Raw genomic sequence first — 14523 nt, 5'->3', positions numbered from 1 at the left:
GCTGCTCTTACCTCCACACGGTTTTTTGTTTTCCCACTCAGGCAGATCTGTCGCTGTTTGGGTTCGTCTCGGCCAGGATTGTGTGCACCACTGTGCTGTGCTGATGCTGCAGTGATGGAAAAAACGCACCCTCCTCCGGCCGCCCTCGCTCCCTCCCCCTTATTGGCTGCTTCTCGGAGGTGACATCACCCTCCGTCTGAGCCGCCGCCTCGGTTCCCCTCACTCTCTTAGAGCGTATGCATCCTTGGTCATTTCCTTTTTTGCCCCCCCTTGCACACCGCCTGTTTTATAGTCCCCTCCTCATTCAGGATTAGTATCCAGCTGCTCTTATTCCCGCACTGGCATCCATCAAAAGTGAGACATTAGCACATTCGCCCTCCTCCTGCTGTGTACAAGATCTCATAAATAAGGTCTTTGAAAAAAAAATCTTGCCGAATCGTGCAATCAAAGGCATGTTTGGCAATCAATGTTATGTAATGGCTTTTTATGCGATCACTCTGAATTGAATTGGACTTCAATCGAGGGTGAACAATTTCATTGGTCAAAAAGGGCCTGACAAATCTCTAGAAATACTCAATCAGGGTTGTCCAAACTTTTCCTTTAGATGCTTTCAGAAAAATCAAATAAAGCAAGAGCCAACCAAAAAAAAGCTTTCATTTGTTTAATTAACAATCACAATCATTCATTTTCTATACCGCTTATAATCACCATGGTGGCAGGGGGTGCTGGAGCCTATCCCAGCCAACTATGGGGAGCAGGCAGGGAATACCCTGAATTGGTTGCCGGCCAATTACAGGGTACAAAGTTACGGACAACAATTCACGCTGACACGCATAACTAAGGAAAAATTTGAGTATTCACCTAGCCAACCATACAGATAAAAAAAGATTGTGTTTTTAAAATGTATTTTAGTTTTAGTTCATTGGCTGGCATTGACAGCGATAGATGTACAATCCATTTTGACGGGGAAGTAATGGCAGCAATCGTTTGATTGTATATACTATATTTAAAAAAATTCCAGCCACAGAAAAAGATCAATCTATCAATTTGGATTATTCTTTCTATGTAATTTTGTTAGTTTAAAACAAAATACTATCATTCTACAGTTTCCTATATCGATTTCAAGTTCAACATGTTGCTGTGTTTTGATCCCCCAGCTACTAGAAAATCACTGTTTAAGGGACTAGCTCCTTTTTCAATCTGAGATGTGAAACAGAATGTTACATGAATTGAAGTTTCATCTGCGGCCCGCGTAAAAAGAATGTTTCATCATTTTCTGTGTGCCAATAAAAATCAGGTTGTAGTTCTAGATAAATAAAATGGTTTGAACTACCATGCATCACAAATAGAACCAACTGGCCCCCATGGATTGACAAAACAACATCATGCAGTATCTTGACAAAGCAATCACAACAGAAATAAATAAAAATAATAAGCAAAAACTGTAAAAAAAACATTAAAATAAAAAAGTGGGGGTTGCTAAAGAAAATAATTGGTAAGGATGGGACTATTTGTGTGTGGCTATCATTTCTGATGCTTATCGCACAGCCACGGGTACTAGCTTCGCTACTTCTACTGTATACAAAACATAAGGTCCAATCTGGCCTGTGTGTGTGTGTGTGTTTGTGTGCACTATAACCCAGCATGACCATCTGCTGGCTACGCTCGCGCCAGGCAAAGCAGACAAAAGTTGTGGTGAGATGGGACAATGATTGATGATGGTGTTCAATGTGGGTCTCAACCAGTGGCGTCAAACTCTGTTTGGTTTACGGACCACATTCATGGCAATTAGATCTTATCTGTGCCTTTGAGTTTATTTTTCGTTGATTCGCCCCCTCCCTCAAAATGGATTAAATGCCTATAGCCATTAATCGCGCAGAAAGATGAATGAATATGACCACGCACATGAAACTGAGTGCAGTAGTGCATGCACTCGATCACACAACTCAGAAATTTATTGTTTTATCATTCTTTATGTTTAGTATGAATGGACGCACTTCAAGAAGCCTCTCAAGCAGAACCACCCAGGAGACAGAAAAGAACCTCCTATTGGGCCAGTGATGGCCCACGGGCCGTACGTTTGACCACCACTGTCTAAAGCACATGTGTCAAAGTGGCGGCCCGGGGGCCAAATCTGGCCCGCCGCATCATTTTGTGTGGCCCGGGAAAGTAAATCATGAGTGCCGACTTTCTGTTTTAGGATCAAATTAAAATGAAGAGTATAGATGTATATTACATTTCCTGATTTTCCTCCTTTTAAATCAATAATTGTAAATTTTTAATCATTTTTTTCTGTGTTTTTAGTTCAAAAATCATTTTGTAAAATCTAAAAATATATAAAAAACTGAATATTCAGGGCTTTTAATCGAGAAATTTTAATCCATTCAAAAAAGTCTATCTAAGTTGATCTAAAATGGTCCGGCCCACATGAAATCGAGTTGACGTTAACGCGGCCCGCGAACCAACCCGAGTCTGACACCCCTGGTCTAAAGCATTATAGGGATCGAGGAGGAGGGCAATTTGTTGCCAAACTATATTTATGTATTTCTCTGTAATAGAGTGATACAGTGCACACCATAGTAAAGTATATAGCCCAACACATATTTTAGAAAACCTTTGTGTTCTTTTCACTGTGCCATGTACTGTGTCATAAAATGTTGGTGTCCATAGAGTCGATATTGTATTATCAAGAAATTGATGATTTACAGCCCAATTTAGGAAATGCAGGCTAGTTGAAGTGCAACAGACAATCTAGCTCGTGGACACTTCTTTAAGTACGCATTGCAAATCAGGAATCCCAATTTTAGAAGACCCATTTTGAAAACCTTTTATGCAGTTCTTCTCCCGGCCTCGGCAAAGCTCTCATCTCATTTCCTCCTCCTAAGATGCGATGTGATATATGAAGCGGGAGAAGCCTTGGAATGAACGACTTCAAGTCAGGAGGCGAGGGAAAATCAGAAGGAGTCAGCAGAAGGTTGATGGAGAAAATTCCATCAGCTTAAGAGCACAAGGAGGGCGGAGGTAATACAGTAAATGGCTGCAGTGTGGCTTCGGAAACGCAGGTTATGCAGGAGCCGAAATTGATACGCTTGTTCCTGCAAAGGTGGATGAAGAAGCACAGTGTGCATTCAGGAATGTAGCGTAAGCAGTCGGGGTGGGGCAAAAATATTGATATTGCAATTGATCAAAACATTTGGATCTGTCATGGTACATCATGCGTGATGTCGGAACATCACGTATTGAGATGTCTGTTGGCCGACATCCAACTACAGCATTTGCTGATGACTCGAACAGTCAAGCCAGATTTATCCTTGAGACATATTTTTAAAATGTACTCCTGCGTGTAAAAAATAAAATCTTTTGATGGGCAGGTGACTATTTTGGCCATTTAAGAATGGGGTTCACCCCTGGAGTTCTGGTGTTCTACAAGCCATGGATGGGTTTTCGCCGGGTACTCTGGTTTCTTCTAACATCCCACAAATATTCATTGTGGACTGAATGAACACTCCAGATTGTCCTTAGGTATGTGTGTGTGTGTATAAAATGGTTATTTGTCTATATATGCCCCACTCCTCATAAATGGAGTATGTGTAGACAGGGTCCAGTCCTTTAAATTCCTGGGGGTCCATGTCACGGATAAGCTCTCCTGGTCTACAAACACCACGGCAGTAGTGAAGAAGGCCCAGAAACGATTCAATTTCCTCAGGGTACCCAGGAGGAACAACTTGGACACCAAGCTTCTGGTGACCTTCTATAGAACCACCGTGGAGAGCATCCTGGCATACTGCATCACAGTGTGGTACGCTGGAAGCACGGCAGCAGACAAAAAGGCCATGCAGAAAGTGATTAACACTGCCCAGAAGATCGTCGGCTGCTCTCTGCCCTCACTGGAAAACATTGCCAGCCCTTGTTACCTCAGCAGAGCCAGGAACATCATCAGGGACCAATACCACCCTGGTCACAATCTGTTCCAGCTGCTGCCCTCTGGCAGACGCTATAGGTCCCACAAAGTACGGACAAATAGGCTTAAGGACAGTTTTTTTCCACACATCCATCAGAACTATAAACTCGCGGCAACACAACACACAATCCATAATGCCAAATTACGAGTCTGAAACTATAATTTATTAGGTCTTTTGCCGAGAAAACGCACCCTATGGAGAAGCACTACCAATTTCGTCATACCCAGTTTCTGGGTGTGATGACAATTAGGCTTTTTGTTGTTGATGATGACGACAGGGCCTATGTCCGATTATTATTATGATTATGTTGTTTTGTTTGTCACACTCACTCGCAATTGTATTTTATATCACAAGTATGTAATTTATTGCATGCTATTGACAGCAATAGACCTTCAATTCATTCAAATCCAGGTGAATGGCTGTAAACACTCGTTTCAGTGCCATTGACGCCATTAGAAGTCCAATCCATTTTGACTGCGTTCGTTCTCTCCCAAATAGTTAAATGGTGTGCTTTATAAAGGTTTTTAAAAAACATTTTACAGATCGATTTGTGCAAAAATCTGCTTAATTGTGCAGAATGGTTTAAAAATTGCAAAAACACACTCACTTATCCTTTCTCATGCATCAAACAATGGACAAAATTGGAATCCCTTACAAAGCCCACCTTCATTTCTATCTCAATACAGCACAGTGTAAGGTGGTGAGCAATTATGCAGCCCAGAGAAAATGTCTGGAGGTCTGTAAAGACAGTGCAGAGAAAAAAAACATGAGAGCAACGAAGCTAAACAAGTTTGGGGTCCATCCGTCCGTCCACTCATGTGCCCGTCTTGATGCCGAAGGTTCATCGATCCGGTTAAAGTCATTACGTGGCCACAAGGTCATTGGAGCGTCTGCTTTAATCACTCTCTAATTGAAGGGAAATGACTGTGATTGAGTTTGCCCCCACGTATTTGGTTGGCTTCACTCTGCAGCCAACATCCCATTAAGCGTGTTAACTCTTGTGTATAAATAGTACTGCAGCATCCAAAGGCTGAACTGTGAGCATATTCGAGAGAATCCTGAGTGTTGCATAGAAAAAATTAGCCCAGAAAACCAGTCTCCCAGATTAAGCAATTGATGCCATGTACCATTTTTACTGTGAGAGGCATGAGTGTTGATTGTGGCAGACCTCATGAGACCTATTTGAAATACCGTAATATGTATGACGACAAAATACTCTACTAGCTGAATATGCTATGGAACTGCTCAGTGGTCCAAGACACAACAATATAGTGGGCCGGCAAGCACAAATGTAATGAAGAATGTGACCTTTACTGGATAGAAGACTGTCATTTTTCATTTGGATCTACGGGGTAAAGCCCAAAAGGAAGCCAATCTCATACTTGACCACTCTGATCCAGCAAACAAACAGGATTTAGTGCCAAGTCTTTCTTGTCTTCGACAAGTTGGAGGACTTGATGAATGATGAAGAGTGGGGACCACTTGCAGACCTTCATCAGGGATGTCATGTTAAAATTAGAAAGCCTAACATGAACAAAATGGGGGATTAATGGGAAACAACATAAGGTGTTTTATTTTTTGGAGTGTTTTTAATCAGCAGGCCACAAACTTCAGATTGCTGTCAAAAGGACCATTTGGTGCATTTATTCATGTTGCTCTTCCAATGGGATTCAATGGCTCAAAGCTGAGTCAGTAATTGAATAATCAAAAATACTCTAGAATTTATGGTTCATGTTTTTTTTTAATCTCCTTCAGGTTTTCGCTTCAAGTGTACCATCCTTCTTAAAAATGCCACAAAATGTTTCTAAAAAGTGCATTTTTTGATTTTCTCAAGTAGAGCCCCACAAAACAAAGAAAAAAAAATCAAGGCTGGTGAGGTCAAAAATTTGCAACACGAAACCAACATGTTTCCCCAAAGGTTTTATAACCATCCTGTTCACACATTTTTTTTTCTTTTTACATAGCCAGAGAAACAAAAAAAGTTGAAACAATAAACTCCCAAACCTTTTGTACAGAGAAAATCAAACTAGATGAAGAAAATGTCTCTTATATTAGTCCATGTTTTAGCATTTGCATCTGCCCTTTCCATTTAAATTGGGGAAGGACATGACAACCATGTTTGTGTGTATATATATATATATATATCACTTGAGACTCTCCGTGTGGTATTTAATAACTATTATAACTATGTTCTGCATGAACTCAAACACAGTCAACCTGCGCCATTCAAAAGGTAATCCAGTCATATCTTTGCCCCCACAATTTCAAACCTAACAACGAAGAGTAGTCAAATCTAATTCAGGTGTTTGTTTTGATGAATGTGTGTGGGTGTGTGTCTGAAAGTCTCAATGATTAAGCCAGGCCAAATCCCTCGGAGCACTCCTGGATGGCCAGCAGCAGCATGTGTCTCAACTTCTCGTAGCTCTCATAGGCAGGGAGGTCCAGCTGGTTGAAACTACAAAGGAAAACACACCCATTCATGCTCACTCCTGCTCATTGAAAACAATACAAAAATCATGCCACGCCTTCATTGTCATAGGCAACAGGTTAGTTTACCAAGTATGAGCAGAGGGCAGGCGGTCTGTGGAGCGGTCGTCGCGGTGGATTTGGAACTTCTGGATGCCGTTCATTCCCTCCAGAGCAGCAAAACCCTGGAGGGGCACTTTGGACGTGCCGGTGACAAACTGTAAGAACTTGGCTCGGTCCGCTTGGTCAAAGGAACGCAAGGCCCTCCAGAACCACTGGATCTTCAAGTCGATTGGAAACAAACAGCAGGTGAGGTATTTTCATTTTCCTGACTGAATGGGTGGCTGGCGTGTATTTCAGGTACCTGGATGGAGCTGGACTGGTATTTGTGGTACTCCGTGTTGGCCTTGAGGTCATCAATATCAATTGTGGGCAGGCCAGAGATGAGCAGCTCCAGCTCCTGCTCGGTGAAGATGGAGATGAGCCTCTTGGGGATGATCTCGTAGAAGCCCTCGAGGAAAGCCGCCAACTGCTTGCGGATCGCACCTGCGCCAACATTATTCGAGCTTATTGAACTCCCGACAGTGCACACCACATGTTCCATGTGCTCCTTTTCTATACATTTCCCCTTTTAAAACAAACATACACGAGCACAGTCTTACCTGTCATCTTCATTTGGCAAACCAGGTGCACGTATTCTTTTTTGTTTTCTTCCGTGACCAGAATGTTCGCACCATTTGGCTTGAGGTCCCTTACTTCACATACACCGAACTCTTGGACCTACACAAATCAATATGGTGAAGCTCACAACAAAAAAAAAAACAGCAGTACTCAAGGAACAAGCTCGAAGCTCATTGGACAAATAGAAGCCTAACACGAACCTCTGTGCTGAATGTGAGCTCATAGCCCAAGGTGGATACATCATTCTCCAACAGGTACACCAAACCCTGAAAGAAGGGGTAGTCCTCACTCTCCATGTCTGTGTACCTGGGAAGAGAAGAACAGAAATACAAATATTACATGGGAAATGCTAATTAGCCCCTAAATCTCTGTCAGAAAAGGCTCCTCCTCCTCCTTCATCACCTGACACTCTTGCCCAGGATGTGCTTGTAAAAGCTGCGTGTGAAGTAACACTCCAATAACCGGTTATCGTAGACCGCCTTGGCCACCACCCGGCCCACGAACTTGAAGTAGCTCAGGTGGTTGGGGTTGCAGTGGGACGAGGGATTAATGGTGTAGGTGACCCTATCTCCGGGCGAGGTGCGGAAAAGGGCGTACATGGGATTGAACATCTCGCGGGAGATGATCATGTACCACTCCCTCAGCAGGCCGCCGGCATCCTGGCCCTCCTCTCCTTCGAAGACAATGTACCTAAGACACAAAGACAGTCAGGAGTGTTCCTTTCGAGTGCTTCTAAACATAGGCGACGACGAAAGCATACAGCCGGTTCTTCATGTCCTCAGGACTTTTGCGGTGTAATTCTCTGTAGGAGTCCTCAAACACATGATCTCTTCGCACATGCACGGCCATGTCCTCTTTTCGGAGGCCTTCATCGAGGCGTTCCAGCTCTTGGCGGAAATACCTGAAAACCAAAATGAGAGCTCAGTCTCACAGAAAGCCTCCAACTTCACACGGGTCCCAAAAGGTTCAAGGGATATCACTTACTTCCTCTTCACATCAAAATCCAGGATGCGTATGTAATCGACCAAGACTGCAAAGGGTCCGTCAGCCAAATGAGTGGTGGACTGACGCAGGATTTGATTGAGTACGGTGCGGTGAGTTTCTATAAACAAGGAGAATTAGAACTAAATGTGTGGCACTCATGGATATCGCCTTGACAGCAAAACAACATATTATTCAGCTTAGGAAGGCATTGCCGTTTTAGGTGAAAGGCCAATGACCATTCTGGCTCACCGGCAAATCGAAGGAACTTTTGGGTGTCAGGTGGCAGATTTGAAGAAATGTGCATGGAGGACGGCTCCCGGGAGAAGAACGGGTCTAGGGACGACGGCGTCGCAGGCGTCAGCGGTGCCGGAGACAGCGGCGGCGGCTCATCCTTGATGTGAGAAAGCTGACTCTCCCGAGTATCCCGAACCGGGGGTTTGCTTTCCCGCTCGGTTGCGTGCACCAGGAAGAATGCTTCCACAGCAGGCTGGAGAACTGATTTAGGTGTCACGATTAGATGCCTATTTGATCTTATTTAGAGAAGTCCAGAAGTGAGACTACAAAGACTGCACCTACCTAATACAGCATGCTGGTCATGGGACTCTTCCAACTCTTTCAAGCATTCCCCGAGCATGTCCCACAACTCATCCAGCAGGAGTTGTTCGCTGAGCAGAGGGAGGTCTGGGAGTTTTTCCTCGCTCTCAGACTGTCCATTTCCATCTTCATCTGATGGAAAGCATCCCGAATAATTTCGCCACAGTGCCACTCTGTATGCTCTTAGTTACTACTAACTACTATCTTAATAATTTGGCTCATTGGGGGAACGCTTTTCCTTCAAGGTGAAACCTAAAAATGGTGAAGGTTTGAGTATTCAATTCCAGAATATAGATAATATATATGAATTTTTATAGTAGACAAAACAAACGGGTGGATTCTGTCAATTCATTGAGAAAACTAATTTAAGAAAATGTTGGCCTCTTAAAGGTTTAGTTGACTCACCGAGAGTTGAAGAGTCCAGCTCCATAGACGGCTGGTCTACATCCATTGGCGAGTCATCTCTCTGAGCTGTCTGAGCCTCGGACGAAGACTGCATTTCAGACTGCTGAGACCCAACCAGGGAGGCCAAGGATAGAGGGGTTGACACAAAGACAATAATTAGCAATACATATGAGCGTTTTATCTTGATCGACATAAATTGCCATGCAACAAGACACTCCCAATCTAATGATAAATGCTTGAGCGGATATGGGTAAAGCATGAAGCAATGCCAGCCAGCCACCCCTTTGCTGATATACACGTTTAATAAACAAGATTTTAAAAAGAAATGATAACATAAAAGACCAAATGTGTCTTTCAAAGCACCCAACTAAGCATATTACACTAGGTTTCCAACTTACGAACATCCGATGTGCCAAGATTCAGAGATACCAACGGCAGCTGACTGGTCTATATTTTCATGCCTTTAGGGCACACTTAAATGTCTAAAATTTCCTCTAAAATGGACGGGGCACACAATCAGCCTTCTGTATGCACTAAATTCAAAACTCTGCTAAAAGTTGTGTATGGGCCAATTCCACCTCAGTAGTACATGCAGTAACGACATAATTGGTACTTTGTCGGATTTACGAACTAATCAACTTGCAAACGGTTGTCTAGAAGCAATTGTGTTCGTAAGTTGGGAACCTACAGTATTTAATTGGTCAGCTTCTAATTTTGACAAAGTCAAGCAAAACGCAAAGCAAAGCCAAACCCAAAGCAAAAAGCAGGTCAATGGTTACCAATACATTCTTAATGAGTTTAGAGATATGCTGTTGAAATACGTTTGGAGTGAGTAGTTGTGCCGAACTTATTTGTTTTCATCGCGGCCCATGCTAACCGTGGCGGTAGCGGCTGTGCCAGCAGGAGCAGCAGCACCAGCGGGGGCATGAGGCGCTGGGACTGACGATCCAGCAGCGACATTGGGGGGTGGCGTCTGCGTGAGCCGGCGTGCTCGCTGACCCTCTCTCACCATCTGAATGATGGCATCGGCCTCTGCCTCCAGTTGACGGACGGCGGCCTGAATGCTGCTGGCTGAGCCCAAGCTGGAGGAGCCTGGTAATTGAGGGAGAGGGTGTTTATCACAAATCACATCTTTCTCTCTGGTACTTTCTGTTGTGTATAATTTTCCTCACCAATTCGGCCAGTCTGTTTGGCTTTCTTGTTGGCACGTCTCGTGTCCTCGCGCAACTGGATGATAACCTGCAGCACTCGCAAGAAAAATTTCTGCGTTGACGTCTTGGACGTTAGTGAACTCATGCAGGGGAGTTGGAGTTCTCGTCCGCCAAGTGTTCGCTTCTGTGCAGCCACAATCACGACACTTTCAGCTCCATCAAACCTGTGCCCCGAACAACAAACACATTTAGGGTAAAGATGGTAGGTAAATCAAATGACTTTCGACTTCACAGGAATAGAATTGACCAGTATTTCATTTAAAAATCATCATTGTCACTGGCTTACCTGCTGGTCATTTTGCCCTTCAGTCTGGCAGAGATGGAGGTATCATCAGGAGGCGCATCAGGTGAGTGAGAATCTGCGTGTGCTCGTCTCTGCTGCTCTAAGTTATACTCTCGAAGTTCCGCCAGTAGTGTACCTGAGTAGAATAAAAAAAAGAAAGGCGTAAGCAGCTTGTCAGTATTTGCTAAAAATAGGGACCCAGAATCTGCATGGCACTGACCAATTTGTTTGCAGAGCGTGTAACCAAGATGTCTTGCACCACTGAGCAGCAGTCTGAGCACTGTGTCTCTGGTGGAACCATCTCCTCTGGACAACTGGAGTAAAATGTTGGCTGCGTCTTCTAGACCCTCCTCTGAACACGAATGCGAAGTCAACACCTTAAAAAGACATGAGGGCACAGCATAAAAATGGGAGAACACACAGACAGCTATTGAGTCATAATAATTTCACACTATTGAGCATTTTTACATACCTCCACCGAAAGCTGAAGTTGCTTCTCCGTAAGTCCAGCAGAAGCAATCTTACTGTCACTCTCTGCGCTGTTCGAAGAACTCTTTTTGGCTGTTTCCGTAGAATGAAACACAGAGGATTTATAACCACACTTTCTAAGGGCTCTGAATATTACAAAAGCACCCAGTTAATTTTCTACCTGCAAAGAATGTTCCAGTGGACGTTGGTAACGGTGTGGACGTTGCAAACGTCAATAGACTTGTCCCTGAGGAAGTGCTCCGAGTTCCAGATGCCCCTGAGGTCACGGTGCCCACGACAGTGGGCTGGATGCTTGACGCTGCAGCCACCTGTGTACAGACTGGGGCCGCTGGTCCTGAGCTGATCATGGGGTTGGCTGCCTGCGGAGTTGCGTGGCTAGCTGGCGCCTCTGTGGCTTTATTGTCAGGCAGGGCAATGGATATGAGGGAGAGCAGGCGTAGCAGCTTTTCAGTGAGCAAGGAACTTCGCCTGATCACTGGATGGGACAGCATGTTCATCAATTGACCAAGAGGGGAGGTCTCCAGGCTTAACTGGAGTCCCTCGGCCTCTGCGTTGCCGCCAAAAGGCACGGTCTTCATTGAGGCTTTTCCTTTGCGACTGACATTCATGTTGTCCAGCTTCACAAGCAGGTCCCAAAAATCAGTGGAGATTCCCAGAGACTGGGGAGTGATGGCCGAGGAGCCAAAAGCATTCTGTGCACTGGAAGCATTGGAAGAATTTGGGTTGTTCTGAACCTGTGAACTTGACCTTGGTCCTCCACCCAAAGCACCCACGCCCAAGGAACTTGAACAAAGCCGAGCCTCCAGGTCAGAGGATGACACTGACAGATCTTTACAACGTTGCTGAGTGAAGTGGCCGGGGAAAACCTGGCGTGTAGAAAAAAAGTAGTCTATTAAGTCTGCTGAAATCCAACTCAAACTAGAGCTGGCCTTAATATGTATCTGAGATGTGTTGATGTGAAGATATTCATTAAACAGTATTAAAAAAGGGGCAATCATCCCCATTCTCCTACATACCAGAATTAGAGACGCAATTTACCTTCGCAAGCTGGATGAGTGTGTCCAAGACATGTCGACACACCACAGGAGCAGCTTGCGGGTGGATATGTACGGTGGAGCCTCCTCCTCCAGCACATGTGACCCCTGTGGCAGTTCCGGACATGGCACTCCCAAGGGCTCCAGATGCTGCAGAACCAGCAGCTGTGTGCCGGTCAGCATGCTTCCTACTAGATACTCGTTGGATCTGGAAAATGTTAGTCCGGCAGCCCAGAGCCGCATCCATAGATACAGAGAGCCAAGAAAGTTGGCTTGAACTGCGGGACTCCACTCTGTTCAGAAGCTCTAAGGAGGAAGCGGAGGAGGATGAAGAACATAGGGAGGGGGTTGCGGAACCTTTTCCCCCACAGCCTCCCTGGACACTCCTTTTCCCTCGAGAATCTTCGATACGAGAGGTCTCCACACAGACCTCGCTTTCACTGCTGCGCTGGAGGATAGACAAGAGGCTGCGTATAACCCACCCACGAGTCTGAGAGTGGTAGCAAAGATTCCTGAGCACACGGTGTAGTCGGCTGGTGTTCAGCTTGGGTTCATCCACAAATAACAACACCAGCAGACAAGACAAGGCCTCATGGTCCAGCAGCAATCGGCCGCGCAGACGCAACAAAGAGTCCACACTTGAACTGGTTGGTCTAGAGAAAGAAGATAGTTAAGATTACAGATCAAGGTCACTGAGTTTAACACGTCTATTTTTTTAACTAGTTACCTGTGGTTAGAGCTGCCTCCCATCTGAAACGTGCCGCCTCTCTGTACAGCCAGCCGAGTGTACTGGACGCCACGGTTGCTTCCTAACCTACTGGTGAAAGCTGGCGAGCGCAGGATGGCTGAGAGAGCTGATGTTGAGCTATGACCAAAGAGCCTTTCATGCATCAACTGCCTCTGTCGTGCCTCTTGCTCTCGGCGCAACGCCGCCGCTTCGGCCGCAATGTCCGGCGGCATGACGGCCAACACGCTGTCCTCCATGTCCTCTAACACACTACGTCGGAGCTCCGAGGGCAGCGTCTGGATGAAAGTAACCGGGTCCAAAGGAGTATCGCCCTGTGTTGGTTGTTGGGAAACCTCCCTCCGTTGCTGTTCGGCTCGTTGCTGGGCAAGGACCTAAAAACACATGTTTTTAAATCAATGGCAAAGTTCGCTGAAAAAGAAATCGCATTCTCCTATTTTGTGTCCATTTTTATTTTAGCCAGCTCTCCTCTCACCTCCTCTTGTATTGCAGGGGGCAATGCTGCAAGGAACTCGGGGCTAACTTCTGTAACCCCGGGTCCTGTCAGTACAGGCGCAGTAGAAGAAGGCAGGGTGGTAGCAACAGCCGAGCGGGATGGTGGTCGGATTCCCAACTGATTCTGAAGCACCTCCCTACGAATGTCCTCCGGAAGAGCTGCCAGAAAAGATGGGTCCACACCTTCAGGGAGACTGATTCCTGCAAAGACAAAAAAATAAAAAAAATACCAGGAAAGGCAGCTCATTAGAATGTTAAAATCCATAAATAAGATTAACTGGACTATAAACCGTAGAGTTGAAAGGAGGGAAAAAAGAAGCTTCTTATACACCAGACATGACAGTACAGTAATCCCTTGAATATCGCAGTTAATGTGGAACAGACATAGTCATGCTAATCGAAAACCCGCCAAGTAGGGTCACCCCGATTAAAAAAAAAAAAGTTTTTCCCCCTTCAGTGCCGAGTCCTAGTAGCAAGAATGGCTTCTTGTTACGAGTTTCAGCGTAGATTTCCACATTTTTATGAACCCCAAAAAGTAATACAAAAATTTAAAATAAAAACTTTTTTTATAGAAAAAATCACAAAAACTTTCCCCAGAAAAAAAAGTCTGCCATGTAGTGAGGCCACAAAAGTTGAACCGCGAAATGGAGAGGGATTAATGAATATACATTACCTGCTAGTGGGTCTTCTTCCTCATTGCTCGTGGATGGGAGAGGCTCTTCTTGGATAGCCTGGCTTTGGCTGTCAGCACTGTCACTCCTGAGAATTGCTTCCGTAGCTGATGAGACCGTAGTTGATCTAATAAAAAGGAACATCATTTCTTTAGAACCTCTCAATTTATCATTTTAAATAAAAATAAAAACATTATTAAAAAAGGCACAAAGAGAACCTCACCCAGTCTCTGCATCAGTGAGCCTGTCAGTCAAGCCACTCTCACCACTCACAGACAGATCCTGAGAGACCAGGGCAGCCTGGGCAGGGTTGGGAACGGTGTCTTCTTGGGTGGCAGATGCTGGGCTGCTGGTGTCCATCGGTGAACCCTCCAGTCGTGACACACCAACTGCCGTGGGCTCTGTGGTTTCAGCAATATCCGGGCTTGATGCTGGGAAGAAAGTCCGATTTTTTTCACTACAGTATTCAATTCGTTATGGAAACCATTATCAAGCCTTTCTAA

The 14523-nt window shown here is 44.9% G+C and overlaps 2 protein-coding genes across 5 annotated transcripts in view; both read right to left on the bottom strand.

Moving 5' to 3' along the window:
- Nucleotides 1–144, bottom strand: part of l1cama (L1 cell adhesion molecule, paralog a) — a 36803-nt gene extending 36659 nt beyond the window's left edge. For all 3 annotated transcript variants that reach the window (XM_077596697.1, XM_077596713.1, XM_077596720.1), the window contains exon 1: nt 12–144. The gene's annotated coding sequence lies outside the window, so the exon portion shown is untranslated. The remainder of the gene's footprint in view (nt 1–11) is intronic.
- Nucleotides 145–5683: 5539 nt separating this feature from the next.
- The window catches only part of huwe1 (HECT, UBA and WWE domain containing E3 ubiquitin protein ligase 1), a 32729-nt gene continuing 23889 nt past the window's right edge, over nt 5684–14523 (bottom strand). Inside the window, exons 60-81 of one of the 2 annotated variants that reach the window (XM_077596674.1) lie at nt 14244–14451; nt 14023–14147; nt 13330–13550; nt 12837–13228; nt 12114–12762; nt 11236–11941; nt 11059–11147; nt 10807–10963; nt 10590–10722; nt 10265–10467; nt 9970–10184; nt 9093–9192; nt 8670–8819; nt 8343–8588; nt 8094–8211; nt 7870–8010; nt 7512–7799; nt 7310–7415; nt 7091–7208; nt 6793–6974; nt 6519–6709; nt 5684–6417 (exon numbers count right to left, since the gene is read on the bottom strand). In XM_077596674.1, the coding sequence (XP_077452800.1) occupies nt 6315–6417; nt 6519–6709; nt 6793–6974; nt 7091–7208; nt 7310–7415; nt 7512–7799; nt 7870–8010; nt 8094–8211; nt 8343–8588; nt 8670–8819; nt 9093–9192; nt 9970–10184; nt 10265–10467; nt 10590–10722; nt 10807–10963; nt 11059–11147; nt 11236–11941; nt 12114–12762; nt 12837–13228; nt 13330–13550; nt 14023–14147; nt 14244–14451 (4841 nt within the window). In that variant the 3' untranslated portion in view covers nt 5684–6314. Of the gene's footprint in view, nt 6418–6518; nt 6710–6792; nt 6975–7090; nt 7209–7309; nt 7416–7511; nt 7800–7869; nt 8011–8093; nt 8212–8342; nt 8589–8669; nt 8820–9092; nt 9196–9969; nt 10185–10264; nt 10481–10589; nt 10723–10806; nt 10964–11058; nt 11148–11235; nt 11942–12113; nt 12763–12836; nt 13229–13329; nt 13551–14022; nt 14148–14243; nt 14452–14523 lie in introns of both variants that reach the window. The other variant, XM_077596663.1, reaches the window with a different exon arrangement.

This window comes from Stigmatopora argus, chromosome 1 (genome assembly GCF_051989625.1).
Source record: "Stigmatopora argus isolate UIUO_Sarg chromosome 1, RoL_Sarg_1.0, whole genome shotgun sequence".
Taxonomy (NCBI): domain Eukaryota; kingdom Metazoa; phylum Chordata; class Actinopteri; order Syngnathiformes; family Syngnathidae; genus Stigmatopora; species Stigmatopora argus.
The sequence above is the reverse complement of the archived record's forward strand: the minus strand, read 5'-3'. Positions and strand labels throughout refer to the sequence as shown.